The 22,059-nt window shown below is 33.7% G+C and overlaps 2 protein-coding genes across 3 annotated transcripts in view; one reads left to right on the top strand and one right to left on the bottom strand.

The window, feature by feature from the left end:
* Positions 1-21,298, top strand: part of Rab32 (RAS oncogene family member Rab32) — a 92,745-nt gene extending 71,447 nt beyond the window's left edge. For both annotated transcript variants that reach the window (XM_090407723.1, XM_090407724.1), the window contains exons 3-6: positions 4,129-4,207; positions 18,803-18,984; positions 20,091-20,234; positions 20,376-21,298. In XM_090407723.1, the coding sequence (XP_090263849.1) occupies positions 4,129-4,207; positions 18,803-18,984; positions 20,091-20,234; positions 20,376-20,483 (513 nt within the window). In that variant the 3' untranslated portion in view covers positions 20,484-21,298. The remainder of the gene's footprint in view (positions 1-4,128; positions 4,208-18,802; positions 18,985-20,090; positions 20,235-20,375) is intronic.
* Spf30 (survival of motor neuron-related-splicing factor 30) overlaps positions 21,113-22,059 on the bottom strand; it is an 85,431-nt gene continuing 84,484 nt past the window's right edge. Inside the window, exon 7 of the mRNA XM_090407722.1 lies at positions 21,113-21,526. Coding sequence (XP_090263848.1) covers positions 21,353-21,526 — 174 coding nt within the window. The 3' untranslated portion in view covers positions 21,113-21,352. The remainder of the gene's footprint in view (positions 21,527-22,059) is intronic.

Genomic DNA, 22,059 nt, shown 5'->3' with positions numbered 1-22,059 from the left:
AAATCTTTAATTTACCAAAAAAAGAGAAGAAAAAAACACAAATATATACAGACAGTCAAATAAACTACTACTTAAGTGCCAGTTCCCTTCAATTCACAATGATAAAAACACTTAAATGTGCACAACTTCTTTTAGTCACAAACCAATATTCATTATTATCCTATGTAGATAAAAACGTTTTGAACTTTAGTCTCTTGCCTCCTACAGAACTTATTTCTTCTTGATTTCACACAAGAGAAAGACTAACACAAAAACTGCTCTCCATATAACAGCAACATGAGTCACCCAAATTCTTCTTTGCATCCTAAAATCACAGAACACTGAAGAAAACATCACTTATCTTAATCCAAGACATTTCTATAACTTCAATTTCTATATGAAAGTAACAGCAAGCTCCACTGAACAAACTATTAACCACAGCATCACATCAGAATGAATTAACCTTCTATATAAAATCTCAACATTCTTCTTAAAACCTTATCAACAGTTTTAACACTTCAGAAACTCTGCCTTCTATATGAAAGCTTCAGAAGAAATAACTAAAAACATATAAACTGTTAGAAATCATATATCAGACTGAGAATTCTAAATAAAACAAAGTTTTCTGGGCCCACTCTATATGAGCTGGAAATTAATCAAGTTCCTTTCAGCTTTAACTGAATTAAATCCTATATGGATAAATGATTACAATAAACTTTTCACTTATCTCTTTATACCAAGGATATCCTCCCTGTCTTCTGTTTCTAACTTTTCTTCTATTTTTTGTCTAATCTTCATATATTGAAGACACAGAAATGCCACAGCTTTACTCCTGCTGTGTTCCTTTTTTATTCCATGGACAGCTGATTGCCTAGCAATGTTTGATAACATTTTTTTCACTTCTAAGCATGCTCAGAAATGCAACTGAGAAACTTCCATTTAAGTCTACCATCCATCGTATGTCACCATTACTGTTTTCCAGAGTTGGGCTTGAAATGACATTCCTTCACAATGCAGAAGTTTATTCGATTACAATTTCACAATGAAATAGCCAGAATTTATAACAGTTCATTTCTGAATTCTTTATGCACTGAGGTAAGTTCACTTATTTACTGTCATGCAACGTGAATTACAGCATTAACATTCGCCTTTTAACACAATTAACCACTAATAACTAATTTCAATAAATTTATTTCACATTTACGCAAGACTTCACTAACCAAAGATAAAATTGCAAAATGTCTTGCTTGTGACATAATTAACTAACTTTAATCTTCATTATTAACTTCTAACTTTAATTCATTTATATATTTTTAACTTGTGGGATATCTGAATTTTAATACAGATATCCTACAGTGGCCTTGGGCAGTTTGAGAATTCATTGACCAAATTATATTCTATACCATGTGTATGTGTGTGAAAATTACAACCGTTTTTGGGTGGGATTCACATAATAAAATATTTTCATTGTACAGCATAATCCTTCATGCTAGCTGAAGCATTGTTTGGTTTTATAAGGCTCTGATATTTTCATCAGGGAGCTAGGATGAACATTGAAAAGTCAGTTATTAGAACCTCAGCAAAATTGGAGATAGGCACCTTCATATAAAGCATAAATGGAAAAGTGGAGCTGGCAGAATAATTAGAGAAGTACCCATAATCAGTACAATATTTTGGAGGCTGAAAACCAAGTGAAATCCTAAATAATACTTATTCAGGCACCAGCAATCAGAGAAAGGAGGGAATTTTTTATAGTATTAAATATTAAGCATGAAAATAAACTTTTTGAATGGCAGGTAATTTCAAATAGTGATGTGACATATCAAAATGGAAATTGGATGATGAGACTTAGTGTATGCCTGTGGTCTCATGGAAGGCTCTAATAGTAAAGAAGTGGAGGTGTCATCGGACAGCACCTAAAGTAAAAAAAAAATGGTTATTTGTTGGAGGCAAACAGAAAAGATATCCTATACATAAATGTTTTGGGGAAAATTTGAGAAAAGAATAAGGCTAATAATAATTTTAGATTTCTGCTCAGGACCATAAGACTAGCAATTAATATAACATTCCAACATAAAGTGCATTAATTTTATGTGGGAAGAACATGAAGGGAAAAAAAAAACCTTGATTGTTATTGAGTGCTTCAGATTTTCCAAGATACAGTATACAGAAAATTTGCCTTTTTTTTTTAATGGCAAAAAAGTGAGTCAGTTACTGAAAAGCCAGAAGGCTAGCAGCAGTTTAGAAATTTTAAAGGAGAATTTATATTCTCAACATTTAAAACAATAGAAGCAGCCAGGTAGTACTTTTAAATTGTAGCCTTTCTCTTGCTTTCACATAAAAAGGCATTAATGAACTTTTTTTTTAATAAGAAATGCCAATTATTTTATTATTTTTTTAATTGACGTAGATTAATCAGTTAAGGCAGGGTTTCCCAAATTGTGTTCCGAAAGTGAATAAGTGTTCCGTGATGTCAGTGACCAAGCCGTGTATTTTTAAACATGGATGTAATTTGGGAAAGGGAATACCACTGTTTATGACTGGTCATAAAAATTGTCTGCAAGCCGATTACAACAATGGGCTGCATATCCTCTGTCCTCAAAACTGAACGAAATAACATCTGTGTTGCAAATGTCATTGACCAAGCCGAAAATTTTTAAACATGGAAATATTCATGAATTATTGTTAATTTTCACACATCGAAATCTTTCAATATTCGGGAAAGGGAATTCCGCTGTTTATGACTGGTCATAAAAATTGCCTGCAAGTCAATTTTGTAGTGAATAAACTGTAGTGCCATGATTTTTTAAAAGTAATAGGCCAACAGATTTAAATTTTAATATGAATAAGAGACAAGGGACTTTGTTTAATGTTGGTGTTAAGAAATCTTTTATTGAATCACTATCTATAATGTTTTGTGACGTTATAGATAGTGATTCATCCACCTCCAGCCTACAAAGCGATCTCCATGATGTACAAAAGGAGGAGAAAACTACCAGCACACAGGAGAAAAAGTCTGCATCACTCATAAGTACTTATAATAATATTATAAATTTTTGGTGATCAGAATGGGATATGTCAATGAAAATGAGCACAAATTAATTTAATGATATTGGCCTGAGGAAACTACAAGATGCTCCAAGATTTCATTAGTCCAGTGATTGATAACTGATTTAAATTAATTTTATATTTGTCAACATGTCACACCGTATAGATAAGTGTACTAATACTCTTTAGGATTATGCCATAATTAATTATTAATACATTACAAAATAACCAAGGTATTCCTTGAAAATTTCAGGATTTGTGAAGTGTTCCGTTATAGGAAAAATCTGGGAAACTCTGAGTTAAGGAATAAATTGAAGAATGCTACTTATAGCAATGTCTGTGGTATTTTCCTTTCTTCTCTTTCTTTTCAAAAGACAATGTGGTTCACTTGTCTTTTGCTTCTTTGCCTCTGTCTTTCCACCCTACTACTACTACATTCACTTCTATCATATCACATCTGGTCTACCTCAGTTTTGCTCTGCCTGTATTGCTTTTGTCATTCATGCTGTCATTGATGACTTCTTGCACAAGATTACTTGCCTACATTTTCATTACCTTATTATTCACTTATTGCTCTTTCGTATTATTTTTCTTTGCTATCAGATGAGTACTTGTTCTTTTCATTGCATTCTCACCCCCTCAGTAACCAATACATGAACTCTGAATTCAAGTTGTATCCACTCCTTTTCCATCCACTTTAAAAATCCACAACTTATCTACATAAAGCATACTTTATATTTCACAGAACAGCTAAAATCAAAATGTAATTCACTAAGTGTGACAAATACATGCAGAAAATAAAAAACAGAAAGATTTCACATGTATGCATGCGTACACACTAAAACAACTACAGTTAGAAAAGAAAAATTCAGCATTCTCAATAACTTCATCTGAAGGATCCTTTTACAAGACTTTTCTATATGAACCTCATAAATGACTTTAACCATAAGTCAGAATATTGACAAAATAATATAACTCATTTCCTTATGATCCAAATAATTCACATATTTCGTTCAATATGAATTTCACGATAGTAAATGAAATGAAAAAGAACAAGGCATTTTCCATATTGGCTGTGTTATCCATAACTTAAGTTAATAGATTGGAGTAGATTTTGCCCTTAAAGTGCTCAACTGGGATGAAAATACATTGATTAGGCTACAGTTATGGGATATTGCAGGTAAGTAATAGTTCTGAAGTAGTGGTATTTATCAGTATAAAATGTTTGTATTGAAAACTTAAATTTTTGATATATTTTAATGGGAAGGGATAAACTTATTTTTTCTTCAATAAGATGTTGTACCATATTGAGTTTCTTTAGTATGTTTTAACCAGATAATAAATATAATGCCTACCAGTCAAATGTTGAATTTAGTAATTACTTCAGTCCAACTACTTTGAATATGGAGAACAGACATGTTCATTAACAAACAGACCATCTGAAAAATAGTTACTCCATATTTATGGAATCCATGATGAGTCCTTGTAGGTGTTAAGTAACAATATTTATAGAATTTCAAAATGTTTTTCATGAGTATCAGATCTTCAAGGAAATATGGGGGCGTACATCAACAACAAAAAAAAGTTTAATACCCTTATTGTAAAGTATTTATTAAATATACACTCTTTATACTTGCATATAGTAACACTATCTAATCACATGATCTTCATCTAGTCTTAACATTTGTCTCTGACAGGCAGTTTCTGCAGTTAGTCATGTTAACATGATTGGATTTTGATTTTCATGTTTGAAAGGTAAAAAAAGTTTTTTATTTTATAATAATTCCACACATACACAAATGATTATTCAGCAGATGGCATATTAATACTGGAGATGGTGAGCAAATTAAAGAGAAAGAAACTTATTAATATTGGATTTAAATACAACATGTAGATTATACTCAGCAGGAAATACATAAGGGAGACAACAATCAAGGAAATAAGACAAAAAGAAAATTCCAAGTTTGGTCAAACTATGAAGTAGTGTTGAATAGCTGTTGTATATACTTTAACAGATTAAGAATTGTACAATAACATGGAAATACCTGCAGAAACTGAACATGTGAGTAGTGAATTGATAAGGTATTGATCAGCATAATGGCTTTATTCTGTATTGAGCAAAGGATTTTAGTGTATTCTTAGGAGAATCATTTCTGAATGCAAGAACAATATTGAATTATTGAATATTGATTGTGGTAATTCAGAGCAAAAGAAGGAAGAAAAAACTAATTTTCTGTATGCCGAGGTGTTTTTTATGTTTGTCAAGAAAGACTGGAAGTGTCTAGATTCAGGAATTGGCTGAGCATTCTGTAAGGAATATCAAATTTTCTGGAGAAGAAAAAAAAAAGGAAAAGAAACTGTTATAATCCATAAATTTAAATCCAAGAGATATTTTTAAAAAGTTGTATTATTCAGAAAGCACAGTCAGTTCACACTGTAGCAAATTCTAGGGACTACAGAAAAGTTTAGTGAATTCTTTTCAACATAGCATTGTTCATACATATGGAACTCGAAAACACAATTGCAAAAAATTTTTTTCTCTGTTATGTTTTAAATTAAATAATCATGAATAGGAAACATTCAGTATTGTAGAGATTCCAACTTCATTTCTGAAACTCAGTCCTCGCTTTATTTCTCACATCTCCTTTTTGTCTTACTTTACTTTCAGTAATACACTGAAATTATTAGCTTTTTATGTCTTAAAAATTGTCAGTATCATCAAATCATGTTTGGACCTCTAAGTCACAGTTAACTGTCAATCCAAAATCCTCATCTTCTGGATCTTTATCTTGCCATCTTAGCATCAAATACCTGTTTTGGTAATTTTTCCTCCCCTATTCCATTTAAGTGATCATTGCATTCATCTTGCACATTAATGATGTTAAGCAAGTTCCTTTTTGATATCTTCATGCTTCTGTCATTGCCATCTTTTTTTCCTAATTTTCTTCAGAATTCTTGATCCATGGTCTTTAGTCTTTGATTATATGTTTTATTTAATCAAATGTTCAGATTCATAACTGCTAGTGATTGAGGGTCTGAAAATTCATCTGTCTCTCCACCATTTGCTTGTTCTATTATTACCTATTTCCATATTTAATTTGGTTTTCACTCAAAAGTATTCTTAAATAAAAGAAATGTTTTTATAAGTTCTCTGAGAGGATAGTTGATGTTTTCTGTGGACCTTCATATTTTCATAGTGTTTTTGATTGCTGACTTTCATACTCCAAATCAATCTATTACTTGTGAGCACTACAATATTGTCATGTCTAACATTTCGTGCTTCCGTGCTTCTAAGGCACTTCTGACTGAATCCACCTAGACTTTGATTTTTATTCTGGGTCTCTTTCCTGCCATCTTGGCATCAAACACCAATTTTGCTAATCTTTCTTCACCCATTCTATTTAAGTGGATTAGATTAGCTCTGTTGACACATTCTTGAATGCTAATTATGTCAAAAAGTTCCTTTCTAATATCTTCATTTTTAATATGATTCTGCCATTGATACTATTGGTTCACTCTTGTATTTTTTCTCAGAGCCTTATTTATAAATGCTTCCCATGCACTGTCGATATTCTTCCCATCCAATCATCTATGCCATTGCATTGAATTTAGTATGCCCTTCAGTTGGTCATAATTTCCTGCTTGGTAGTTCAGCATTATAACCTTTTCTGAATGGAACATTCGTAAACTTACTCACTTCCCAAGTGAGTACCGCATGATCATTGCCACCAACTGGAGGAAGAATAGTTACTCTTTGATTTTGAGATCCTTCTGTCACATGCAACAACTCAATAAATATATATATATCATATATAAATTTTTCATATAAAAATCATATATAAAAATATAAAATATAGTTATATCGAATTCCCAAAACTTCTCTACTGATTTTAACTATACATATCTGATCAACTGTGGATTTGCCTTTCCTGAAACCTCCTTGGTAGATACCAGTTATCTTCTTCATAAATGGGTTTACCCCTTTAACTGCTGAGAACATATTATTACGGGCTCGGAAATACATGCCTGTTTTGCTGAACCCATATATGTATGGTTGGCACACCTCCCATATTCAGAGAATTTTTTAGTATGGAAAGAATCGTCGTAAGATATTCAAACTTCGCGGGTAGGTTCTTCCATCTATTGGTAATCAATTGAAGTTTATTTGACTTGGGTTCCTGTCCTTGTTTGACATCTAAAGAGAAAAATTTGAAGTGGTGCAACTAATCATATGCAGCACGATGCATAAACCACGTGACTGTGGGGTTTTCAGGGATGTCACAATATGGCGTCTACCAGTAAATAGCTGCATTATCTTATTGATGATCAAATTGATAAATTGTTAACAACAAATGAGTCGGGAGAATTGTGTACTTCAGATGAAGAAGATCCTGGTGATGTAAGTGTTACAAGCGAGCAAGATGGTGACAAAAGTCTCGATACGAACGTGCATAAGCAAATGTGTACCGAAGATGTATTGTTCAAGTGGCGTGATGATGCATTTACTTCAAGTGTACATGAATTTGATAGCAGTAATTCAGGAATAATCAAAGGTAATATCACTGATGATTCTTCAGCTTTAGATATTTTAGAACAATTTTTGCCATAGAACTAATGACAACAATAGCTGACGAGACAAACAAGTTTCATGTCTTCACCACAAATAATAGATCATCTACACCATCTTCATGACTAAAGCAGTGGAAAAACATCATCCCTCAAAAACTTTACATTTTTCTAGCTATTACAAAAAATTATTTTTCCACCTTCTGGATATGACCATACTTTAAATTCCCACTGTCTCTATAATGTAAAATTTGGAAAAAACACAATGCTTATCAGGGAAATAATTCAAAAGTACTATACCCCCAGAACAATAGGGAGGTTGAAAGGACGTCCATCACCTGGAGATCAACCACTGCATCTCAAAGAAAGGCATTCCCCTTCTCTTGTACCTTCTACTGAGAAGAAGAAGAATGCAGCTCGAGTTTATGTCTGTTCCAATACTACTCGAGCAGAAGAAGCATCATGAGAGCCAATATATGTGCACCAAATGTGACGCTGGACTCTGTGTACAGCTGTGTTTTGAAAAATATTATTCCATGCTAAATTTTTAGGATTTTCATACCCTGGCACTTGGTAGACTTAGTAATAACTGTTGTAAATAATAGTGCTCTTGATATATTTTGATTAATTTCTACATAAATTGTGTGTAATTTGCTTAATCAAGTGGACACCCCCCTTGATTATGCAAATTTTATAAAACACTATTGCCTTTTTTTGTGAGTGAACAAGTGTATATCAAGAATATATGATGCTGTCCGAACTTCTTACTTCAGTAAGAATTTTAACTGATTTTATTTATAAATTTTTTGCAAAATTAATTCAGCACATGGGACAATGTCAGTAGAATATAAAATCAGCAGTTAAAGGGTTAATCTGTTCTTCAAAATAGGTATTTTGAAGAAGAGATTTTAAATATTTTGTATGCTGTACATAAATAGAGGAATATCTAACTTCCACAGACCATTTTATCATTGTTATTTATCTAGCAGATCACACTCTTTTTCTATTCTTTGGGAACTTTGTTTATTACATATGGTTCAAATCAATTTATATATATTTTTTAGTTTCTTTCCTTCTGCTTTCAGTAATAACTCTGCAGGGATTTGTTGTTCCTGAGTAAATGTATAATATCATTAAGTTCTTTTCTGGATGGTAGCTCTACAGAATCATCCTCTTCAATATTAGTTGGTATATATAATTTTAAGTTGCAGAACTTCATTTTTATTCAACAATTCATGGAAATATTCTTTCCATTTACTCATTTTTTGTTTAACATGTTTCCTTGTCCATCTCTGCATGCCCACGCACGCGCGCGCACACACACACACACACACACACACACACACACACACACACACACACACACACACACACACACACACACACACACACACACACACACAAGGCATGTTCAAAAAAAAAAAGACCGAACTTTTGCTATAAAGGCTTTATTGCTCATTTTACACATTTTAAGCACTGTTCCCTTCAAAGTAGTTGTTCTACTGGCGATACACCGTTCCCAACATTTCTTCCATTGTTGGAATGCTTCCTTTCTGTGATGGTGCACAGTTCTCTAATCATATTTTCCTGAATCTCCTCTATGGTTTGGAAACGACGTCCTTTCAAAGTGGTTTTAAGTTTGGGAAATGGGAAAAAGTCTGCTGGGTATAAGTCCAGAGAATAGGGCGGATGGAGGCACGACGGATGTCTGATGTTTTGCCACATAACTGCAGACGAGGAGTGACGTGAGCTGATGCATTGTTGTGGTGCAACATCCAAGTCTGGTTTTAATAACATCCAAGTTTGAGGGATGCTGGGTGCAGTATCCCTCAAATCCACTAAAACTTCCTGGTACAACTCTTTGTTTACCATCTGACCACATGGTACAAATTCATAATGGACAATGCCTTTCTAATCAAAAAAACACAACCAATATCACCTTGATTTTTGACCGACCCATCCATGCTTTTTTGGATGAGGAGACCCTTTCCCTACCCACTGCGATGATTGCATCTTTGTTTCAATATCATAGCCATAAACCCACATCTGTTCTTAAGAAAGTTTTTATTGCCATTTGCATTGGTAAGCAGTTCCTGACTGATTTCAACACTGTTCTTATTCTGATCATCAGTCAACAAATGCGGCATGAATTTTGCACTGATGTGATGCATCTGAAGTTTGTCAGTCAAAATTTGATGGCAAGATCCTATGCTAATGTCCACTTTGTCAGTAACTTCTCGGACAGTTAAACAATGATTTTCATGAATCGCAATACGAACTCTCTTGCCATGGTCTTTTGGGAAACAAGAAAAAGTCTGCCTGTTGATGTAGAAGGTTGTCTAGGCCTGGGGTTTTCACCAACTGATGTTCTGCCTTTTTTAAAACATTTAAACTACTCATAGCACTGTGATGTCTCTGTAAAATTTTTAGCGAGTTTACAGCAAACTTTCACACACACACACGTTGTTCTTCAAGCTCTTTCATTGTCACTTCGTCACTAATCCAATAAATAGCTTGTGTATGTGCTCACTTCAGTGCATATAACTGGATGACTAATGCTGATAGTAGAATGGGGTAAATGCACTTTGTTGTCAAAACCTGCCGCTAGGTGGCTTTGGTCTTTTAACACGTTCGCTGCCAACTACGAGTATACTCGTAGTTGGTAAACCAGCTACGAGTATACTTGTGTGACGCTTACCGCCGGCAACGAGATTACCGTACTGACCTTGAAGAAGTGAAAATGCTTGGCTTGTGGAGCTAGCATCAAAACTGTGTATTCTCATAGATGGTATATGCTCTGCACAAACCAACTATGAGTATACTCGTATGACGCTGACTGCCGGCAACGAGAGTACTGTACTGACCTTGAAGAAGTAAAATTGCTTGGCGTATGGGAACAGACTATGCCAAAGTAGCGTGGCAGCGAACGTGTTAAGGCCCTACTACCGGCAATCAATCCACATGGATCTTGGTCTTCCTGTAGGTCTTTTCCTATTATCCTGGCACAATGTTTTGTTAACCTTTCTGCTTAAGTGACCTACCTTTAAGGATTATGAAAAAATTTAGTGAATAGATGGTATTAGTGGCAAAACCATATTAAACATGAAGATATTAAAAAGGAATTTAACATCACTTGCCTTTCAAGAATGTGTGAGCAGAGCTAATCTAAGGTGGTAGGGTTGAACAAAGAGTAGATGCAACACATGGCATCTAATCATTTACCAGCTGCTTTTTTTCTAACCAAACTCTTAGATCCATACATATATTAATTGCTTTGAAGACTGTATTTGCTAGTGACTCATTTCTTATTTGACATAAATTTATTGGTTGACTCCCTATCATACCATTTTTGCTTATTCTGTTGTCTCTTTTCATATGTAATCTGCTATGGTCTCTAAAAATTGCCTAAATAGCCAAAATGTTTGACTTATTCTTTGTTAAAAACCTCTTTATTGCTGGTTTTCATATCAAATTTGTTAGCAGTTGCTCATTTTAGTTGCTTCTGAAGACTTGTAATTGGATATTGTGTTTAACGCCACTTCTTCATTAAAGGTATTCGTATAGATGATGAATAATAACAGAGATAGCACACATCTTTGTCGAACGCTTGATTTTACATCAAACCATCTGCCTATACATCTGTTCAGTTCAAATTTAAAACTTGGAGGCTATATGGTTTAAATATCTTATACCATATAAATGCAGGTAGAGATTTCAACAGCTTTTCTTCTTTGTAGTGCATTTCTGAGTTCAAATCCTGTTTAAAATGGATACAGCCTTTTATCAGGGCTTTACAATTGAAGTTGAGCTAGTCTCATACAAACATAGCAGTTTTTTTTATTCTGCAAAAAAGGCAAACTGGCCAAAAAACACGTAATTTACAGACATAGTAGATGGCAGTTAATTCTCTATGTATATCATAAGCAGTAAGAGAAGCCAAGTTACTTGGCTGTGATGGGCCAGTGAGCCTAACAGAAAAGGAAGATGGGATGTATTTCATAAAAATGAAAAATTACAATCTACAAGTCTTCAGTTCTTCTCTCTCTGTTACTGATCACTCATCTGAAGTGATAATAATTTTTAAGTGTTTGATGTTTATTTTAGTTAACCACCCAAACAGCCACATGGATATCAAAATATTTATTTTGTATCCACGTTATTTCTGTAATAGAGCCTCTGTAGCTCATTTGGTATAGACAAAGCTCTTTGGTCAGAAAGACAAGGAATCTTTATCTGGTCTCTTTCGACTAAAAGTGAGTCAGTCTCATACAGAGGTGCAGGGTTTTTCTCCTTCAAACTCGGGTTTTTCATTCCTCAGAACAGGCAAACCAGCCCCTACGAACACACACATTGACAGATATGAATACCTTTTCCCCAGCATCAGGCTCTGCAGCAAGTCAGTTGGGAGCATGCACAAAGTCACATGTAAAAGGCTGACCCCAAATAGATAGGAAAAGGCACGTGAAGAAGATAATTTCTGTAATACCCAAAGGTGATATTAAGTCCAATGGATTCTTCACATCCATGTAATTCAGTGGTGTCATGTGGCTTATGCAACCCATGCTACAAAATGCATGTCAATTTGACCATATGATTACATTTTTATCGATGTATGAAAGTTTTAAAAGTGCATCAGAGCCCATTTTAATTGGTTCAATGCAATTAATTGTAACCAAATCTGCATAGGGTGAGGGAACAATGTGTTTAAGATATATTAGAAAAACGAAGGCAAATGCTATATTTGGTTGGTATATTTGAATTACTCAAAAAAGGTGTAATTAAGGGTCAAAGCTATATAACTGAGAGGAGACCTCCACATAGCCTTCAAAGGAATGCAGAGTACCGACCAGGGCTTCTGACCTAACGTCCAATCCTCACCTTCTCGTGGTGCACCTAACAGGGTGCACCACGAGAAGGTGAGGATTGGACGTTAATGGATAATGTTAATTGATTACCTGGATAATGAATGGAACGAGAGTGGGCTGGCAATTTGGGATTTCGCTGACCAAATTATATTCTTATTGGGGGCACCGCCCGGTTAAACAAGGCCCCAGTTGTTTTTGCCAGGGGGAACCAGGGCAAACAGCGAAAAGTCAGCTATTGGAACAAATCCTAAAACTTACCCCACTCAACATTACCAGAGTTCAAGATCAGTACTATCAACATAAGAAGACTGAATGGCAAAGAAATGGAGCTAGCTGAAGAACTGGATAAGTAACAGATCGACATAATGGGGTGACTGAAATACAAAAGACAAAAACTGGTGAGATCTTTCTGATCAATAAATGCAAAATGTTATATTCAGGCAATGACAATCAAGGAAAAGGAGTAGCCTGCTATTCAACACTAAATATGAGAGTAATCTTCTTGAATGACAGGCAGTCTCAAGTAGAGTGACGTGGACAAATATGAGAATGGGGAACTGGACAATGAGACTTATTTGTGCCTATAATCCCACAGAAAGTTCTACTAAGGTAGAAGTGGAAGAATTTGAGGCTTGAGCGAAAGCAACTGGCACAATGAAAAAGGAAAAGTTGGTCCTTGTTGAGGAAATGATTGTCAGACATACAAAAATATTTTGGGAAAATTTGGAGAAAAGAGCAAAGCTAACAATAATGGCAAATACCTGTTGGATTTCTGCTCAGGACATGTACTGGTTATTACTAACACAATGTTCCAACATAAAAATGTGCATATGGAGAGAAGAGGCAAAGAATAAGAAAAGTCTCATTGACTATGTTATTGTTGATAGTGATGTTTTCCGACTGGTGTAGAACACCAGCATGTACAGAGGATTTAAAATTGGAAGTGATCATCATTTAGTCTTGAGCAGAATAAAATTGAATTTCATATTGAAAAGAAGAACATGTAAGAAAGTTTTAAAGAGAATAAAAGTGAGCAGCTCTCAGATGTGAACTGTAGACTAAAATACACATATTATTCATGAAAAAATGAAAGAGTTTGAGAGCAGGAACCAGACCTTGGAGGTTCAGTGGCAAGCCCTGAAGAAAACACTAATTGATTCAGCCAGAGAGACATGTGGTGAGGTTGTGTGCAAGGACAGAAAAATCAAAACTCCATGGCGGATGCAGGAAGATAGAGGCAGTGAAGGAAAAGAAGAAAGCATATCAAAAGTTCCTAGCAAATAAGTCAGTGTGTGTTCTTAGAGAATATAGAGACAAATGTAAGAAAGCTAAATATTGTGTAAAACTGGCTAAACAAACGTCATGAGAGGACTTTGGCAAGAACATAGAAAATAAATATCAAGAAGGTGGCAAGATATTCTTGAGGTTGTTGAAGAAGCTCAGAAATGGAGGAAAGCGTGCTGTAAAAGGAATTAGAGACGATAAAGGTGACATGAAAACAGGAGAAAAAGATATCCTTGAAGTATGGAGTAATTACTTTGAAAAACTGCTAAATGAAACAAGCTGTGATGACAGCACAGTGGTAAAAAAACACTGACCAGGCATACAGTCAGGAATACATATCCATACTTAAAGTAGAAAAAGTCATCAAAAGCCTGAAATGTGGAAAGGCAGCAGGAGTAGATGATATTAGACTAGAAATGCTCAAGTATGGAGGTATAAAAGTCATACAGTGGCTGCACTGCATAGTTCAGAAGGCCTGGACAAAGGGACGAATTCCCAATGATTGGAATAGAGATCTTATAGTACCCATATATAAAAAGGGAAATAAAACTGAATGTGAAAATTACAGAGGTATTTCCCTACCGAGTGTTCCTGGTAAGATTTATGCAAGTATACTTGAGAAACGGTTGAGAAGGATTGTGGAAGAGAAGCATTAAGAACAAGCTGGATTCAGGCCAAATAGAAGCTGTCAGGATCAGATCTTCACTTTACGACAAATAGTTGAGAAAGCATGGGAATATAACAATGATCTGTATTGAAGTTTTATCGATCTGGAAAAGGCATATGACAAGGTGCCAAGAGAGAAGCTATTCAATACGCTACAGTTATATGGTGTCAATGGGGCATTATATCAAGCATTACTTAGTCTTTATTTGAATTGTAAGTCAGCAGTCAGAATTGAAGGAAGTACAAGAAGATGGTTTAATGTTAAATCTGGTGTCAGACAAGGATGTACATTATCCCTTCTGTTATTCATTATCTATATGGATCACATTATGAAGGAAAGTGGTATTAAACCTGATATCAAAATTGGAGGTGTTAATCTTAGCTCTTTGCAGATGATGTTATACTTTTAAATAAATCCGCTACAAAATTTCATTACTAAATTGAATAACTGTTGTAATAGATATAGTATGAAGGTAAGCATTAAAAATACAAAGAATGAAAATAGGCAGAAACATTGAAAATATCAACTGCATTGTGAATGGAGAACAAGTAAAACATTTCAGCTATTTAGGCATGATTTTTAGTGAAAATGGTAAGTTAAATATGGAAATAGTCAACAGAATCAACAAAGCTGGTATGGTAGGCAGTCAATTGAATAAATTCATATGGAGTAAGAGAGAAATTAGTCGGAACACAAGACATCGTTCAAACCAGTTTTAACCTATGGATCTGGGAGCTGGTTCAGAAATAAAACACTTGACCAAAGACTAGAGACCACAGATATGAGAGTCTTGAGAAAGATTAGAGGCGTGAACAGATGGCATCAATGGCAATAACATATTAAAAACAAGGATATTAGGAAAGAACTTGACATTGTCAGCATCCAGGAATGCATTAGCAGAGCTAATCTCAGGTGGTATGGTTTAATATTCACTTAAACAGAATGGGCAAGGAAAGATTAGCAAAACAAGTGTTCTCTGCCAAGTTGGCAGGAGGAAGACCAAGATATAGGTGGATTGATACAGTAAGAAGTGCCTTAGAAGACAGAAATATAAGACCTGATAATATTGGAGTCTTGACATTTAACAGGCTGATTTGGAGGAAAATTGTAGATAGATACTTAGTAATGATGTAAATTTTTCATGTTGATGGTGTACAGGATATCAGAAATTTTGTGATGATGAAAGGTGTAAATATGTGAACCATCATTAATAAGTCGTGTGAGGATGGGAAATACAAAGGAAAGAATAAGTATGAGTAGAAATACGATCATTAATGGCAAACAAATTATTAATAATTCACATTTGTGGTATGTGTGTACTTATACGTTGCTGGGTAGAGCGAATAGCATGTGATCCTATAAAGTCTAGACATGCATAAGTGAATTTATGATGGCATAATTTTAAAAAAGAAACTTTCAAGGAGAGGGAAAGAGATTTGTTTGCAAAGTATAAATAACTAACCAATAATAAACAGCCACCATATACATTTAGTAGTTCAGTTAAAAACAACTATAGGAAGAGGCTAATCCAACGAACTAATAATGCCGATCAGGTGATTCATTTAGGCGTAGCAGAAATATAAGTGGTTTGAAATAGCAGCAAATCATCTCAAAATTTGTTGTGCACGTTGTGTATTTTGCTCAATTTTCTAAGAATTTTCATTTGTTTACTGAGACTCAGTACATTTTATACAATAATTGGATTCATAAAATTGATCATTATCAGAATTATCCACAGTTTCAGTAATCCCACATTCATTAGTTTTTGTCAGTGGCTCTAGAAGTCTTATCAATAATAGATCTCACATATGCTAATATTTTATTGTAGATCAACAACTTATAATTCACAGAAGTATTCATTTTTATTCAGGAACAGATAAATTTTTGCTGTGCCTGTTGTTTCTGAAGACTGGAATAAAAATGTTTCTATACTGTGATAAACTTTCTAACCTCAACAGATACTATACTGCACAAGCAAGAAAAACAAGTAGCTTTGTTCATCACTAAATACAGTAAACAGACATTTAGTCCTTGTGTACTATATTTAGGAAGAATTAGTGTAATTAGAGCACTTGAACGACACATAATGGAAAAACACTACTCCTACAGATTATGCTGCATGCAAACAGAACAGATTTATTGTAACAGTAAACATAGCAGCTAACTAAACACATTTGTCCTAACATCCACTTTCAAATTTTCAGTTACAGAAAATATATGTAACAGCTGACTGATATATATATATATATCAGTTTGAATTAAATTTGAGATATTCGATATCATCCAGGCACTTAAATTCTAATTTCTAGAAATCAAATTTCACAGAAAGAGGTGCAACTAATATGGTATATAAGCTTTGTGAAAATGTGACTGCTCGACATACATATGCTGACATATATGTAATAATAATATTATTATATATCAGTGCTGTCACATGCCCATTTCGGTTGGGTTGTACTGTCATGTGGCTTTTGCAGCTGGCAATTCATGTCAGTTTGACCTCATTTTTGTCAATGTATGAAAGTTTTAAGAGTGCATAGCATTAGCTCTCATCTTAATTGGTCCAATGCAATTAATTGTAGGATAATGTTGAATACTTTATCAATTAATTGTAACCAAATCTGCATAGTGGTTTTAAATATATTAGAAAGCAATAATGAATGGGAATGCTATATTTGAATTACTCAAAGGTGTAAATATGTGAACCGTCATTAATAAATCGTGAAAATGTAAAAGAACAAGTGTGAGTAGAGATACTTTCATAATGGCAAACAAATTATTAATAATTGATATTTTTGCTATGTGTGTCCTATAAGTTGCTGGGAAGAGCAAATAGCATGCTATCCTATAAAGTCTAGACATGATTAAGTGAATTTATGATGAAAAAAAAAAAAAAATGAGAGGGAAAGAGATTTGTTTGCAAAGTATAAATAAACCAATAATAAACAGTCACTAGGAGAGGCTAATCCAATGAACTAATAATGTTGATCAGGTGATTCATTTAGATATGGATGGAATACAGTGGTTTGATGAAGCAGCAAATCATCTCGTAAAATTTGTTGTGTATGTTATGTATATTTCGCTTCATTTTCTAAGAATTTTCTTTTGTTTACTGAGACTCGATATTCATTTTATGCAATAATAGGATACATAATATCTAATCATTATAGGAATTATTCACACCTTCTGCAATTCTACATTTATTATTATTATTTTAGTGTCAGTGGCTCTTCCATTTTATTAAATATATTAAAAGAAGTTGTAGATCAACAACTTCTTTTAATATACAGAACTATTCATTTTTATTCAGGAATAGATAATTTTTTACTATGTCTGTTGTTTCCGAAGACTAGAATAAAAATATCCCTATACCTTTTAAAAAAAACTATCCAATCTCAACAGATGCTATACTGCACAAGCAGCTTTGTTTATCACTCAAACGAATGGAAAGATACTCTGCTCCCACACATTATGCTGCATGCATGTATTGGACACGGTAATCAATCACCTTGCCTTGCCTTCTGGATAGTTTAAAACTACTGATGCGCCATCTGTGCATCTGTTCAAAGAGCTCAAAGTGTATGTATTTGTGACCCTTGTGTCACAAATTAATGTAAATGCGATGCAATGTATAAGTGGTGAAAAGTGTCTCTTCATAAAGCATTAGCGTACTGTGTTTATTTTTAGGAATCATGCGAAGCCAGGAAACAATTAGGGGAGTATTTAACGGGAATAAATGCAAAAATATAATATTGCTCTTCAGTGGATGTGCAGTGCACACCTAGCAAACCTGAATACTCACCTCTGGTGTGTGTGTATATATATATATATATAAAAACATAGCATAAAATAAATGGCAGACGCTACCAGGTGTGAACGTGACAGTGTGTTAATATAATTTTAAATGTGGAAAGCATAAAGGTCAAATGAACAACAGCTATCCTTCACATGCTTTTCTCTCTGGAGAATAACCAAGGCCAACAAAAATGTCTCGACTGCACGTCACTTACTGTTAAACTTTGTACTATATTGTATTGTATTGTAAAATAGAGAAGTGTCATGTACTCGGTTTTTGCATCTTTGTGCTTGCTCAGTAAATTTGGAAGAGGAGGATGAGGCTTACCTCCTTTGACTACAATCTGCAAAAGTTCGGAAAAGGACATTCATTAGATCGGTCAACAATGTTTGCCATGATTTTGTACTCTGTGTATTTATATCGCTAATTGTACTAATTAAGGGTTAAAATTAAAGTAGAATTAATGTATTCTTGAAGTGAGGAGAAAAAAGAAACTACATTACAAACAGATTACTGTGTAATCCTGGTTCATTATTTAATTGTTTTCAGTGTTCCTTTCTTGTATGCTACATGAGTTTTGTTTATTAAAAACTTTAGGCCAAGAAAGATTTGGTAACATGACAAGGGTCTATTATAAAGAAGCAGTGGGAGCTTTCATTGTATTTGATGTGTCACGTTCAGCCACTTTTGATGCAGTTCTCAGGTGGAAAAGTGACTTGGACAATAAAGTTCACCTTCCTGATGGAAGTAATGTTCCATGTATACTTCTTGGAAACAAGGTATGGTTTCATTTTGAATTTTCTAACATTGCTTGTAATTTGAATAGTTCTAATTCTAGATTGATATATGAATGGCTCATTACAGAACTAGGATTACAAATGTTAATGCTCATTCTTTAGGAGAGTGATAACACTTTTTTTTTTTTTTTCATATAATGCCACTGGGATTTAAAGGGTTTTGGCAATACGACATTCCATTTCAGCTCTATCGGAAGATACAACCAAAGGAGAATATAATGCAGAAGATTATACAATGGAAGCTGCAATTATTTGGATACATCTGCAGAATGAGTGAGGATCAGAAGATAGACATTCATGTTTGGTATTATGGATGGTGTAAACAGAAGAGGTAGACCATACAGAGAATGGATAGACAACATAAAAGATGGTGTGAATTGGGTTTACAGAAACTGTGCACTGGACAAAGAAAGGTGGAAGAAGATAGTGAGGGAGGCATTGGACACCAACGGTAGTGAGCCTATGGTTTGTGATGATGAGTCATTAAATCTGTATAAATGTCAAAATGCTTGTCAGTAAGTGTAGTGTTGTTTTCTTATTATCAAGATTGAATAAATGGTAAGCATCACAAGGTCAATAATTTTTGCATGTTTTTATTGATAACCATGGAACAGAGGGTGTACCTCTGCATTCTGGATAACGTATACTTAGAGAATTCTGTGGCCCAGCAGTCATTCATTTGGTTTGAGGATAATAGCATGGCCATTCAGCTCAGAGTCAGCCCATTTGAGCATTTATTTGTGGGATAAAAAGACATGAGGAATTTATTCATGGAGGTTAACAGTGCTCAGATACTACTCAAAGTAGTACTTGTGAAGAATGGAGATTAATAACTTCCATTAACATGTAAAGTTTACTGCTATTATCCTACCAAGGCTCAACATATTAAGTAACATTTTAAACTTTATATTTCTCAGGTGTTCCTGTATTTGGCAATATCATGCATTGTTTAAAAATTCTTGATTGCTGTCAGATGTATGCAAAAATTATGGCTTTTCTAAAAATACATTTTTACACTTTAAGTAATTATTATTTTCCTTCTTCAATTTCAGTTAGCATTGTAAAAAAATGTTTTCCCCTTTTTCTAGTGTGACATGCCTAAAGAAGGAATTGTTAGTAATCCCACAGCAATGCAACAGTTTTGTTCAGAAAATGGTTTTGCAGGTTGGTTTGAGACATCAGCAAAAGATAACATCAATATTGATGAAGCTGCACGCTCTCTTGTTACAAAGGTATGACTTACTGCTATTATTTCTAGTACGTAATGACAAATCCATCAACCTTAAATGCTCAGTTATCTTGTTTTCAATTGGTAGGTAACACATTATGTTTAACTGTATCTAAAATTTTGAAATTTCATTTTTCTTATCCAGATTCTTGCCAATCAGCACTCTTTAATCTTTGAAGAATCTATAGATACAGTGCCATTAGATTATCGAGGAATGGCTGGAAGTCAGCCAAAGAAATCAACTTGTTGCTGATTAATGTCTGAATGATAAATGTAGTTTACGCTGATTTTCTTCAGAACTGTGTGATGTATATTAGTGAAGATTCAGGATTGTGGTGTGTAGATAAATTTGCCAATATTTTTGTTCACTCACCTGTATGTTAAACTTGTATTACAGATTTTATAAAAAGTTGCATAATTTTTGTATTACTTTTTTTATATTTTAAATATCAATTTGCAACTCAGTGTACAGTGATATATATAGTTTATTATACAAGGCAATTTTGTAATATCAGACCATAAGTGCCTTAAAAATATAGTTTGTTATGCAAGGCAATTTTGTAATATCAGACCATAAGTGCCTTAAAAATTGAAATTATGTATAGGCAAACTTCACAAGATTTAACTGCAACATATCAAATTAAGGCCTGCAATTTTTATGCAGATTTATATAGAATTCTTTGCTAACATTTTTTTCAATGTTCATTAACTTCCTAGACTTATTTATTTGCTTCTTGCAGCAACTATTTTAAGTTGCCAATCTTAAACTGAATTAATGTTATACAACTTTAACCTAACTAACACTGAATTTTTAATACTTTTGATATAGAAGCTGTAAATTGCACTGAGGTTAGATGATATATGAACAATATAAAAATGAAGTCATTTATAAAAAGATAATTTATTAAAGATCATGATATTTTTACAGCATGTGGGCAATAGTTGTGCTTTCCTTTTTTGCAATGGAACTGTACTTGACTATTTTCCACCTGACAGTTTTATTAAAGTATATGTTATACTATTTTGTACACATTTTGGGAAAATAAAATTTTGAAGATTAACTAAGAAGGTGTAAAGACAGGTTCTTTTGTACATTCACATTGAAGCATTCTGGAAGTCATCTTAAGTAAAAGGATGAGGTGGTGCCATTGGTCGCCGCCATTTTTCTTGTTGCTGATATTCTGTCATTGGCTTTCCTCCAATACCACATGTTCCTACCCCAACTCTTCCATTTATGTTGTCAGGTGAAGCAAATATACTCCTTTTCACCTGGCCTTTCCGTGACTTGGAAAAAACCTATTCAACAGTCCACATACAAAATAATTCAGTTGTCATTATTTAAATGCTAAAAATTAGGAAAATATTAATTACATAAACATTTAACCAAAATACCAGACCACTGTTATTAGTTATTTTCATTGACTAAATTGAAATAACTGACATTTTTTTTTATGTTATACCACACACAAAAAAAATTCTTGACCCCAGAGACAAAATGATATTCTAATATAATTTTACTATAGCAGCTATTTCATTAAAAATATATGCAACAAGAATTAACTGTACATAGCACAGCTTTATCACAGTTCAGCAGATATCTTTGCTGCACATTTGTTGATAATTAATGACAAGTAGCCTGGGCAAAAAGGGACATGCCTGCTATATATCAATTACATTTTTTTTTAAGGTGGGAGATGGGGACCAAATTCTCTTTGACAAAATGTGTACTATACAAATAAAGCTTTAGGATATCAACCTTCACATTTTAATATTGGTCTTAAAATTTCTCTTGTAGGGATCTGATTTTATATGTATTTGTATCCGCAAGG

The sequence above is a fragment of the Typopeltis vanoorti genome, chromosome 17 (assembly GCF_054136105.1).
Source record: "Typopeltis vanoorti isolate ZY-2024b chromosome 17, IOZ_Tvanoo_1.0, whole genome shotgun sequence".
NCBI classification, from domain to species: Eukaryota; Metazoa; Arthropoda; class Arachnida; order Uropygi; family Thelyphonidae; genus Typopeltis; species Typopeltis vanoorti.
The sequence above is the reverse complement of the archived record's forward strand: the minus strand, read 5'-3'. Positions and strand labels throughout refer to the sequence as shown.